This window comes from Cotesia typhae, unplaced genomic scaffold (genome assembly GCF_013202065.1).
Source record: "Cotesia typhae breed Kobodo isofemale line unplaced genomic scaffold, CoteBio_Ctyphae contig_5, whole genome shotgun sequence".
Taxonomy (NCBI): domain Eukaryota; kingdom Metazoa; phylum Arthropoda; class Insecta; order Hymenoptera; family Braconidae; genus Cotesia; species Cotesia typhae.
This window is the reverse complement of record NW_027423757.1, coordinates 8,092,663-8,105,174: the sequence shown is the minus strand read 5'-3', so window position 1 is coordinate 8,105,174 and position 12,512 is coordinate 8,092,663. Positions and strand designations below refer to the sequence as shown.

Below are 12,512 nucleotides of genomic sequence, written 5' to 3'. Positions count from 1 at the left end.
GAATGTTTTATTCTTAAAACGTGTTAAAAAAAAAAAGATTGGTTAAGTCGATCAATCTAAGAATCAATGGCAGATAAGCTCTTAAAAAGTAAAAAAATGATTCTTATTTTAGAACTCAACATCTCAAACTTAACTCTTTTGCAAGGAGATGATTCAGCAATCACCGTCGGATATTTTCAACACTACCTAGGACCGTAAAATTATATGTAGCTATGTTAAGTCTCAAAAAAAAATTTTTCAGTTCAAGATTTCTCTTTTTAAATAATGTTATTTTTTTCATCAGTGTAACAACATACCATCCTCAAAAATCAATTAATAAATGAATACTCCTGATTCTTGACTTCTATTATGAATTTATAATTATTAATTTTTGGAAGTTATTATTATCATTATTTTTTTAAATGTACTTTCGAAACATGCTTGGATATTGGTCTATTGACCTACTTTTATTTACTTCAACAACCACTTAATCTTAAATAAACAATGCTTCAGCTATTGATTTGTTTTTCAATACTAGTGGTAAATATTGCACGTTAAAAACACAATAAATATCATATTTTGATATTTATTGTTTCATACAGCAAAAAGATTTTTTCAAGTTATTAAGAACAAGTTATAGAAAATCATAATTCTCTTGTCATAGAATTGACTCTTGGGGTTTTGGGATTCACCCTCATAATGTCTAAATAGAATTTTTCCATCCAACGGATCATTTTTTATTGTCATAAAAACAATTCTTTGGTTATAATATTATTTATTTCTTTAATTTATATTTGTGGAAAAATTTATTCTGATAAAATAGAAAAAAAAGTGAACTTAGAATACAAGATGATCGTTTTAAAAAGAGTTATTTATTCGATATTCATTATCGATCGGTTTTATTTCTATAATTTATTATTGATTACATTTCAAAAAGAATAAAAAAAGAATCTAGGAACTTCATCAAAGTGAATATTTTATAACTCACACTTTGAAAAAAAAAAAAAAAAAAAAAAAAAAATATTGCATTCAAATCTATCATTCAACTTGTATTTAAATGTGTATTTAAAGTTTAATTAAGCTAATAAATTACATTTCCACAACAATATATAATGATATTATTATCATTATTCATTATTAATAGAATCGATTTATTAAACTCGGACAATAATAAATTATAATTATTTTACAAAAATCACATGACATCAAGAATTATAATGTATATTAACATAAACTTTTTTTGTTATGATGATAAAAATATTTTACGTCTCAGAAGCTGGTAAAGTTTTAATTAAAAATGAAGTAAAACTTTGCAAATTGTGAGTGTAAATGAAAAAATCTAAACACTGTTTATTTATGTTAATACTATAATAAAATTGTTTATATTCATTGCGTGATAGTCCAGTAAATTGCAGGAGATGCTAAAGAGAAAAAGTATTCTAAGTGGAGTGGTGAGGAAAGATATAAGCTAAAATTGGTATCGAGCTCATGACATTTTATCAAGTAATTTTCTCTAAGTATTTCTGGTTTTCATATCATAAAATAAACTACTTGAGATTATCTGGATAAATTACCTGCTATTACGTTTGGCTTAGAATAGTTGTCTATGGTCAATGCCAAACATTCTTAGAATGAAAAGAAATAAAATGATCTTTAAGATCATGCTCATAGTTCGAATATGTTCAAGCTAAACATTACTTTGATTACTTTTAAACAACAATTTAAGCTGAATAATATCGATTGATTTTTCTAAGCGATTTTAATAATTATTTATAAATTTTATTATTTTCTAAAATTTTTACAACTTGAAAAAAACGAATTCTTTAAATATTTTTTAACTTGCTAGTAATTTAAATTTATTACAACATTTTTTAATTAAAAAAAAATCAAAACATTGTCACTCATAATAATTAATGAATTTAAAAAAATTTACTTGAATTTTATACTATAAAAATCGAGGCTTTGAAAAAGTTATGTGATTCTTAGAATATAAATGAAATTGCATAATATCTTTAATACAAAAAGAATGTAAATGAAATACACCTCCGATTGATAGCTTTTAAAGAAAAAAAAGAAACCAATAGTTATTTCCAATGATTAACTTTATACTTTTTTCTAATAAAAAATAAAGGAAACATTTTATTCCATGAATTGTTTAAAATTCTAAACTTCCAGTTAAATTCATTGAATATTTTCATTTGCTTAAACTTATATTTAAATAAAACTTTTATTTAAAAAGAAACGAATTTAATTAAAAACTCTTCTTGTTCGGCATACAATAGAAAGTGACTATGTTTATAACAGCTGTGTTTGTCCAAACCGTAACTACGGAAACTCTCTCACTTCATACACAACATATGCACCGTAGATACAATAATTACACTAATAAAAAGACAAATATAAAAGATTAATAATAATTTATAATTAAATAAGAAGTAAAAAAACTTACCGGACCAAAATTAACAAATCCATTTCGCTGAGCAACTTGATCAGCTAAATGTCTAACAAGAGGTTGTTTCATCTTTACCAAAAATGCATTTGTGAATACCTCTGGCTTAGCATTTACTGTTTGGAAACCAAAAACCATCAAACCAAAAATCGTTATTAAATGAAAGTAATTAAACAACTGATTGTATTTTTTGTTACTGTAAGCGCGCATTTTACAATTAGGATGATACTCATTTAAATAAAAACAAGACGAGTTAGAGTGTTGGTTAAAAAACGGCCTCGAATTATCTAGCTTAGTTTCTCTTCTCCGAGGATCAATAAACTTGTTATTAATTGTTGTTGATGAATGATACGGAGCAAGGTCAGTGGTAACACAAGTGTCATCGTGGATCGCGTCAAAATAGACGCGTGTTTTCTTCATGCTCGTTCGAATCTGACTGCTAGTGTACCTTGGCTTCTCTGACAGTCGGTAACAAGCTTGCCAACCCTCTGCTCACGTTTTGTACGAGTGTATGTATATGTATAGGGTTGTATTAGTGATATGTACCCGTGCTGGTGCTTAAACTTGCGCGGTGTATGGTATTGGCAATGCAGGTACGACAAATCCGGCATCACACACCTCCGAACACTACCACCATTGTAACTATTTCGCACTACGACCACAGTTTTGACAACAAGACCACCCCCTACGGCTAAGTTCTACTGTACCTAGGGGTCTAGTCTGACTAGTATCGAGTCCTTCTACTTGTTCGCGCGCAACATCTACAGGAAAACCTACTCCGTGACGTCACATGCCATATTGATTCGGCGTGGAGAGAACGTTTTGCATTGTAGTGGTGAAAGAGAGTAATAGTTCCTTTTAGTTTTAACGCGCCAGCGCAATAATTGTTGTGATTATTAATATTCATTTTTAAATTTAACATTTATGAATTCACACTCTTATTTCTGTTTCCTTTTTTTTTTTCTTTTGAATTGTCTATTAATATAAATCTTTAAAAATTTATTCATTAAAAAATTATTGTTTTATTTAATTAGTATCTTTAAAAGTAATGCAATAACTTATTTAAAATTTAAAATAAAGTTTTTAAAACAAAATTTTTTATCATTTTGAATAAAAAGAAAATGTCACAGATCAGAAAATAAAAATACTAAATTATCAAATATTCGCAGAAAACTTTTTACCTGGCTAAAAATAAAAAACTAATAATAATTTTAAAAAAATGATCCATCAAGTCTTTCTATTAAAATCGGATTATAAATAAAATGTTCATTATTTTGGTATTAAATAATTCAAAGGGCTAATGATTATTCCTAATGGCTGGAAAATACAAATTAATTAGTCTAATTCCCATTACTGTGATAGTTTTTTCTTTTTTTTTTTTTAATTATAAAGAGTATTATTACCATTATAAAAGCTTTTTCTATTCCTCTTACACTTATCAGCTTAAAATAATATATTAAATTAAGAGAGTTAAAGGAGTTTCTTGTGTAACAAACCCTCAAGCTAGATATCTAACTATAAATATCTAATTTTTATTTTTTAATTAAAAATTTAATCTTCATATTTTAGAACTTTGACGGTATAATAAAAGCTAATTTATTCCTACTAAAAAAAAATGTTAATAAATATATAAATAAATTTTAATCTTTGTACTTCTTTAGTAATAATTTTCAATGCATATTAAATTTTTATAGTAAAAAAAATTAAATAAAACTTCATTTTTATCTACTGCCATTAAAGAATTAATTTAATACTTAAACTAATTTCTTCTGTGGGTTTTTAACTAAGTTTTATTTCGCACTGAAGCAAAGTTAAAAAATTTCTTTTTTTTTTTAAAGTTTCGGAATGATGTCATTGCAATAAAAATTTCGATTTAAATATTTTTTATTTTTTAAATTACCAGACAAACAATAAAATAAAATCCTCTCACAGCTGAGTATAAATTCTTTCGAGAAAATCAAAAGTTTAATTGGATTCCGTATTTGCCTCATAAATTTTTCATTGCCGCGCAGAATGCTGTTATTTATTTTCATCGTAGGTATAAACAACTCTGTCGCGTGTTACGACCCCTTGAGCGAAATTGAAGCTACTCAAATACTGAGTTAACATTTTAAATAATTATATTTTAAAACTATTAAATATCACATTATAATGTTTAACAGGTGTATAATTGAAAATAATTAAGGTTTTAACTCTAATTTGTAACTTTCATAAATTTCTCAATTAAATTATTTGAAAAATATCAGTTGTTTCTACTTTGATTTTTGATTGTAATCAGCTGCTTTTGTTTGTTCTATCCCGGGGCAAGTTTTATTATCCGAATGTACAATGATAGTGACTGCAGGTTGCTATTATTATTTTAAATTAGAAACCCTTTTTTTTTTTTATTGAAAAATAAATAACAGCTAATTCAAGACATAAAAAAAATGATCAGATTACTTTTTTATAATTTTTTTTAGATAGTTTTTTTGTATGACATAAGCAATCAGAAGAAACTTAAGGATGATCAAATATAAAGTAACTTCTATTACTCTTTACATAAGAAATTAATCCCTTGTCTCTGTATTTATCACAAGAGTCTATTCATTTTATAACATAAAAACGGTTTATTATTTTGCGAGTTGCTCAATCCAACAAAATGATTACATCTTGAAAACGTAAATACTTGACTAGCTTTAATATATATAAAATTCAATATCATACCGAAGACCATTACAGTAAAACAACAATCTCAGTGATATTATTTCATATCTAACTATATATGGCTTAAATAATATTAATGTAAGAGAGATTTTATAGAACGTAGATATAAATGGCAAAGAGTTCAATGAAGCCACATTGTACACTATAGATCCAATTCGGGTTATTGTATTGGTATTCCCATTGTGTTACTCTATAATAAAACCAACTTGTCAAGAGTTCCATCATATAGTACACAGACATACTCGTGTATACATACACAAATACACCTCGTCTTGTGTTATTTACAAAAAAGTAATTTAATTATTCTATATGAAAAAAATAGTCGAATCCTAGCGTCAAATTCCTTAGCATTGTCAACTTTAAAGATTAGATTTTGTCAACTAAATCAAATGTTAGGGAATTAGGGACTAAATAATTATTTTATAACATGTAATAGACCCAAAAAGTAGGTCCAACAGAATTTGCATTTATTTTCAAACGTTAGTGGAACCAGTAATTTCATTTTAATTTTCTAGGTTAAAAAAATTGATAAATAAGTCAAATTATGTACAATAATATTCTATATTTGTTTTATCATTAGCATTATACCAAATAATCATTTAACCTTTCTATTATCTCGAGGGCTCTTACAACTAGCGACATTTCAAACCCAGGATTTAAATGGCAACAGATTTATTGTCGGTGCTTGACAGTATCTACATTATTCACCACCCTACAATTGCCATAGAAATTTTTCCATAAAAAAATACTAAAAAAACAAAAAAACATCCTTGAAAAATTTATGCAGCGTCAAAAATGACTTCTATTCGCTTTAATAAATTAAAAACCTTTTAAAAACTTTTGCCTAACCAACTTTTCGACGAATATATCACTCCCAGAAAAACAAACTGAAATGATATTATAAAGAATATTAAAATATTATATTTGAATAAACTTTTGCTCTTTCAGTTGATTTACATCGTATGAAAATAACTTTTTATACAATCAATTGTTTTGCATAAAGTAGAGTAACCTCAAACATGTCTAGCAGTTTTTTAGCTAGAAATTATTCATCATAATTATGTTAATATCTTCCACCGCAATATTTAATAGTGAATTCTGAATTTTTTAATACTTTATAATCATAAGATTACATCAAATGATAACACTCTGTCTATCGGCTGAAATCGGCATCTGAAAGCTACAATAAAAGTTTTATCTTCAATAACTGATGAATCTTTCGGAAGCTATTTTGGTCTACACTTCCCTGGCTATTGCGCTTTTACTCCTGTTGGGTAACTTTATATCTCATATCCCATAAGTTATAACCATAACTTACAATAATATATCAAAGGATAATATTCGACAACAGACAATAATTTACAGGCATCTCAAAGTGGATTATTGGATTCTGCATACCCGGAGTTAGTCAATGGGGTTTGAATGTTCTGGTGAACGACAGTTGTGCAGAAGAGGATATTTCATCTCGGGATTCCGGTAGAGGTATAGATATATATCACAAATCGGATCGACCGCAAACTATTCGCATCTGTAGTAGGTAATAAATTTTTTCACACAAATTAACTGTGCTAACTATTAACTATAACTATCGACTATGAGTCATTCATATTGTTTTTTATTACATTGGGTTAAAATTTTCGTTGGTAGAAAACTGGAATTTTTCCTGAACTTGACATTTTTTTTAACCTTTCCCATTGCCGTATGTTGCAATTTGTGTAATGGTTCGATGATGAAGATGCAGGACTGCTCTGATGAATCTCACGTAATTTTTATGCGTTTCTTTAAATTTTATACTAATTTCTTCGTATCGACAGTACTTTAATGCATTGTCGTAATTTTTGAGAAATTTTGAACAATTTTTTTTATATTCCAAAATTATTTAACTAATTTTAGACCAAATTTTTTTTTTCTTTTTAAAAAGCTAAACTATCCAAATAAAATATAATTGGTCTCTAAAAAAATATGGAATTTCGGATACATATGAGCTTGTGTTAGAGTACCGTCGATGTAAATTTAATTAATGGATCAATTAAAATCTTCTTTGATTTATTCAGACACGACTCATTGACGGAAATACTTCTACAAAAACAACACCCAAAAATAATTACGGAGAACTTAATCATATCTCTTCAACTCATGAATTAGAAGAAGCACAAAATCTCAAGAATCAATTAATTGAATCTCGGGAGACTTCAAGTGTCGAAAGGAAACTATCAAAAGTTAGATAACTATGTCTCATTTTGTTTAAAGATTTAGATTTTACTAATAAGCGATCAAAGAGAAAATTTTTATAACAAACAAATTTATCATTTGATTTTACATTTTTTCAATGCAAATAATTATTTTGATTACAATTAGTCGGGCAGATTCCTAAAATCAGCTGATCTACGTTACCGAGTAATGATAAGGTGAGTTACTACTTTATTTATCATAGAACCAATAGAAAAAATTTTAGTTGCCAATGTTAATACAAATTTCCAAAAATTTATTTCTCAAATATTTTAATAAATCAATCATAAATATTTTATAGAAATCATATTAAGAAGAATAATTTAAATAACAGTCGACAGTGCCATCAGTTGAAAGTAATGGTTTAATCATCATTAGATAAAAAAGCCGCCTAAATTAATTATAATTGGATATATAAATTTAATAAAATTTGTTATTGAATGCACTATTATACTGGATGTGATTTGAGGGCAATTGGTTTTTTACTCTAAAAATTGTATCAATTTACTCAAATAGATAATAACTAGAAAAACAAAGTAGAGTGAACATAAAAACTAAAGGAACAAACTTATTATTATATAGACAATGGCATTTCCGGAAATGAGCGATTTAAGACGATTTATTAACTCTCATAAAAAGTTATATTCAAAGGATTTAATTCTATTAAAAACTATTTTATTTGAATTGTTTTTAATGATAATTAATCGTGTCGAGTGAGATGAACATTAGTATAAAAAAAAATGGAATTTAAAGTCTTTTGAAGCATTATAATAGTAAAAAATAAAAGAAAGTTACTTTAAACTTATTAATATTCTAGTTAGGAATGACTAAAGAATTTAATTTTCCAACTCCGATGCATTAAAATGAATGAATGGCTGCAAGAGGGTCTTTTGGCCTCCAGACCTATGATTTCCGAGCTGTGACTTTTTAGACCAGTGATAGCGTATAATTTTAAAGGGTTTCATTTATTAAACTGGTAGTTTCATTTTTTAAATTTAAACTTTCGATTTCAGTTTATAACACTTAAAATGACCATTTTAATAAATGTGAGTGTTTAAATTATCAATTTTAATAATGATTATCATCCTGCGGGTGATAGTTATCGTCGATAATTATTGTCAATCATCATGATCATAGTGAATAATCGAAAATTTACCGTACTGTAAAATAATGGTCAAAGGGTCATTAATATCTCTGGCGTAAACGGCCCGATATCCACCAAATAACAACTCTACCCGAGCGAACTGTACCATAACATTCCTAGCAATAAATAGCCCTACCCAATTACAAGTCTACCCTAATTACACACAATCAAGTAACTACACCACCAAATAATTTTACCGCCTTATTACATCTTCGCTGTAGAAAAAACACTCGTGATATTAGACTCTGCTAATAAGAGTGCTTTTTGCGGTAGATAAATAATAATGCTGCATAATTAGGGTGAAACTCATTTTATATACTTATACTTACGGCATGATAGGGATGCAAATATATCATCACAAGTTTATTATGACAATCATTATCACTCGTCGTTCTTTGACGTAATTTTCATAAGCAGTGAAATCATGAATTACTCTGAATTTTCAGAGTTTACTCATCGCCATTAAACGATTACATAATTTGCAGTACTGAAATTTAATAAAAAATTTCATTCTTGTTACTACTTTCTGTAAATAATTGAAAATTTTTTAATTAGTTCAATTACTTTATAAGTTGGTTTTGTTTAATTGTAGTTCTCATTAGTAAACCTTAGCTCCATGTGATCCGCTCAAGCAATAGTTTTAATAGTAAAACAACACATACTTCATATTTACTTTATGCAGAGATATTCTGAGTATTTGTTTAATAAATTTCATTGTGCAAAAATTGCTTTGAAAAAAAAAATTTTAAAAATCGATCTATGAGTCCAAAGATTGAAAAATTAAAAAAAATTTTCTTCCTAAATTTATTTTAGGATTCTATAGCACTAGATGAAAATTACGACATTTACTAATGGAAACGTTCGTACGTATTAGATATATAAGTCACAATTATATCTTGTACATTCGTATGCTACATCATGAAAATATCAAGTTTGTGTCGACGCAGAATTTTGTACAAGATTTTTGGATTTAAATTTAATCCTAGCTACAGCGAAATAAGATAACATTTTCACAAATATAATAATAATAATCACGATCATTATTATTGATAAAATTCATACCACTAAGTGAATACGCAAAATTCAATTTCTGAATAGAACACCCGCGGAATTGGAGCTGTTTTCTGTAGAAACATTACGGGGTGATTCTTTGAACATGTGTTACTAAAACTATTTGAGTTAGTATGTACGAATAATTATAATACACCAGTGTGAATTGGTACACTCGGTTGACGCTTCGTAAACTTCACGCTTGTGTATTAAAATTATTTATACATATATAATATTAGTTTCTATATTATTTTGTTGTATTAGAAAAACAATTTTTGGAGATTTTAAAAGTAAGCACCCAAAGCTCATTCTTCATTTTATCAATTGAAACATTCAGAACACTGATTAAAATTCTACTAATATACTTAACTTTGAGTCCGATTTTTCATTGAATTTTTTCAGTATTAATTCTAATATTTTCAAAAAGAGTGATTATATAATTGAATAATATTAATTGAAAATATATTAATTAAATAATGCTTCTTAACGCAGTGAATATAATTAACTATTATTAATCTAAATGCTTTCAAGATAATAAATTAAATTAATTGATTAACAATTACCAATAATATTAATAAAATATATTTGGATTTCCCGTGTTAGTATAATTAAAATTTCAAGGAACATTATCAGATATTAACGTTATTTAAACACGCTTTTTAATTAAAAGGTACATTAAATTTCAATTAAGCTTAATTACGTGCATTATAAATGTTGTTATTATTTTGACGATAAAAAAAAAAAGCAGAAATAAAAGCAGGAATTAAAAGTGAAGAGTTGGACAATTGAATAAACATCTGGTATCGTATGACTCTGAGCATTCTTTAGCATCTACCATCCACAATAGCTTAATGCGGAACAAAAGAGAATGCACACAATAAATGCACGTATGAGACTTACAATAAACAACATCCATGTTTGTATATACTCTTGTTCAGCATGCACGTGTGAATATGGACACCATACACACTACAGTGTATACTAAGAATGTGTGTGGCATACACACACATATAACAACTCTAAATACTAAACAGTCCACTAAACTGGTGCCGCAGCAGTAAAGTCGTATCGCGGATATACATAATAGAGACTATGCGACTAAAAACTGCGTTTTTACATTCACAGTTGCATACGCTTCATTATATTAGCTGTAGGATTCGTTATATAGCATGCAATAATCTCGAGCACATGACAACTATTTTCATTCAATACACCGCCCAAAAATAAACCGACTCGTAAATTCAAAAAATAAATAATCTATTAAAACTTTTGGGCGTGGACAAAAAATCCGATGATAGTTAAATTTTTTACATAAATTCGCTGAATAGAGCCAGGCTAATTTATGGCATTCGACCCGTTTATTTACAATCGCTTTTTTATTATTTTTAGCACTAAAAAATTGCGTTTTATTTTTATTTACAGAAATATTTTTTATTGAAATGAATCATTGCCACTCTTCTGATCAATTTTTTAAAATTTATTACTATTATTATTATTTATTTTTTAATGTAGTAAGCTACGATTTAAAAAAATATTTTTTTATCATAAATAACTGTTCTAATTAATTTTTTTATTAGCTGAATTACACGGGTAATTATTTTTAAAAACTTAAGATGCGAAAACTGTCATTTGAAGATAATATAAAAACTTGCGCAAATGACAGTGACTCAGATTTTGTTACGTAAGGCGTAAACGTAAATAGATAATGGATGTAATAATTAAAAAAAAAAAATTACTCATAATACCAGATGTAACAAAAAATAAAAATAAACATAAATTTAATTTTAGATCTAGAAAAATATGTTAGGCCTTGTGTTAATTTTAACAAACAGCAGTTAGCGATGCATTTATTTATTAGCAGTAGAATAAAAATAATAAAAAAAAAAAAAAAAAAAACTATCACTTTTAAAAACTAAAAGTTTAATTTTCTCGATTTCCACTTTGTTGCAATTTACAAGTAATAAGTATGAGAAATTTAAAATATAAGAAAGTTTTATAATTATCCGATATTAAATGAATTACTGAACGAATAAAAAACGAACAGCACTGAATGGGAGTAATGTATTAAGAGAAAAAACAAAAGTATTGTTGTAATTCAGCGTGTTTACAATGAGAAATTGAAACACATTAATAATGTGTCCGGATAAAAACAGAAAAACGCGTTGTGCTATCTAGTCTGTTTCCCTCAAATCATCGGGGTTATATATTTTATCTCATAGTTGGCTAACGATAACCTTAATTTTGATACGATCCTAGATCTTTTCCGGTTTGTAATGTCATACTGCGGTTACCGTTATATTATACTAACTAAGTTAAGTATAAAAACTCAATATCTCTTCCAGTGATGCGTAACCTGCTGCTTTCAAGATGATAACACCATATTATTATAATTCATTAACTGTTAGAAAATTTTCTAACAGATATCCTTAGTTTTTATAATCTATAATATATCTCGGGATCTAAAACTGAAATTTGCCAATTAAGTTATTAACAATTATCATTATCATTATCATATTGGTAGAAATTTATCGCTCTCGGTAAATATCAATTATGAATTGGCAACTGCGCAAAAGAGAGTGGCTACCCAATTTCGAAACCCAGTTAGAGCCAAATTATTAAAAGCTTAGTATTATTTTTAATGAAATTACTTTCGATAACGTGTTTTTTATCAGACAATATTTCTTCTTAAAAATTTATGTTACGAATTTTGAAATAAAACTAGACAACTATAATTAAATTTAAGAATATTATTTTCTACATAAATTAAAAATAATAGAAATAAAATTAACATTTTACGCACAGAAATTTATGCTGGATGCTTTGCTATCAGTTCGTACTATCAATGTAATACAGGATAATTTGCAACACAAATTAAATCAAAATTTTACACAATAACAAAAATTGTACCGCTTTGTTATTTTTCAATTTAACAGTAAATTGTGCAATTTACCTTATAAG

General features: G+C 26.8%; 2 protein-coding genes across 4 annotated transcripts in view; one reads left to right on the top strand and one right to left on the bottom strand.

The window, feature by feature from the left end:
* The window catches only part of Amon (prohormone processing protease amontillado), a 29,717-nt gene extending 19,131 nt beyond the window's left edge, over positions 1-10,586 (bottom strand). The window contains exon 1 of one of the 2 annotated variants that reach the window (XM_074247954.1): positions 10,455-10,586. In XM_074247954.1, coding sequence (XP_074104055.1) covers positions 10,455-10,466 — 12 coding nt within the window. In that variant the 5' untranslated portion in view covers positions 10,467-10,586. Of the gene's footprint in view, positions 1-2,428; positions 3,062-10,454 lie in introns of those variants that run through there. The other variant, XM_074247953.1, reaches the window with a different exon arrangement.
* LOC141530684 (uncharacterized) overlaps positions 1-12,512 on the top strand; it is an 86,055-nt gene that overhangs the window by 30,362 nt on the left and 43,181 nt on the right. The window contains exon 1 of one of the 2 annotated variants that reach the window (XM_074247946.1): positions 7,429-7,539. The exons of the other annotated variant lie outside the window; for it this stretch is intronic. The gene's annotated coding sequence lies outside the window, so the exon portion shown is untranslated. Of the gene's footprint in view, positions 1-7,428; positions 7,540-12,512 lie in introns of those variants that run through there. 2 annotated transcript variants of the gene reach the window in all.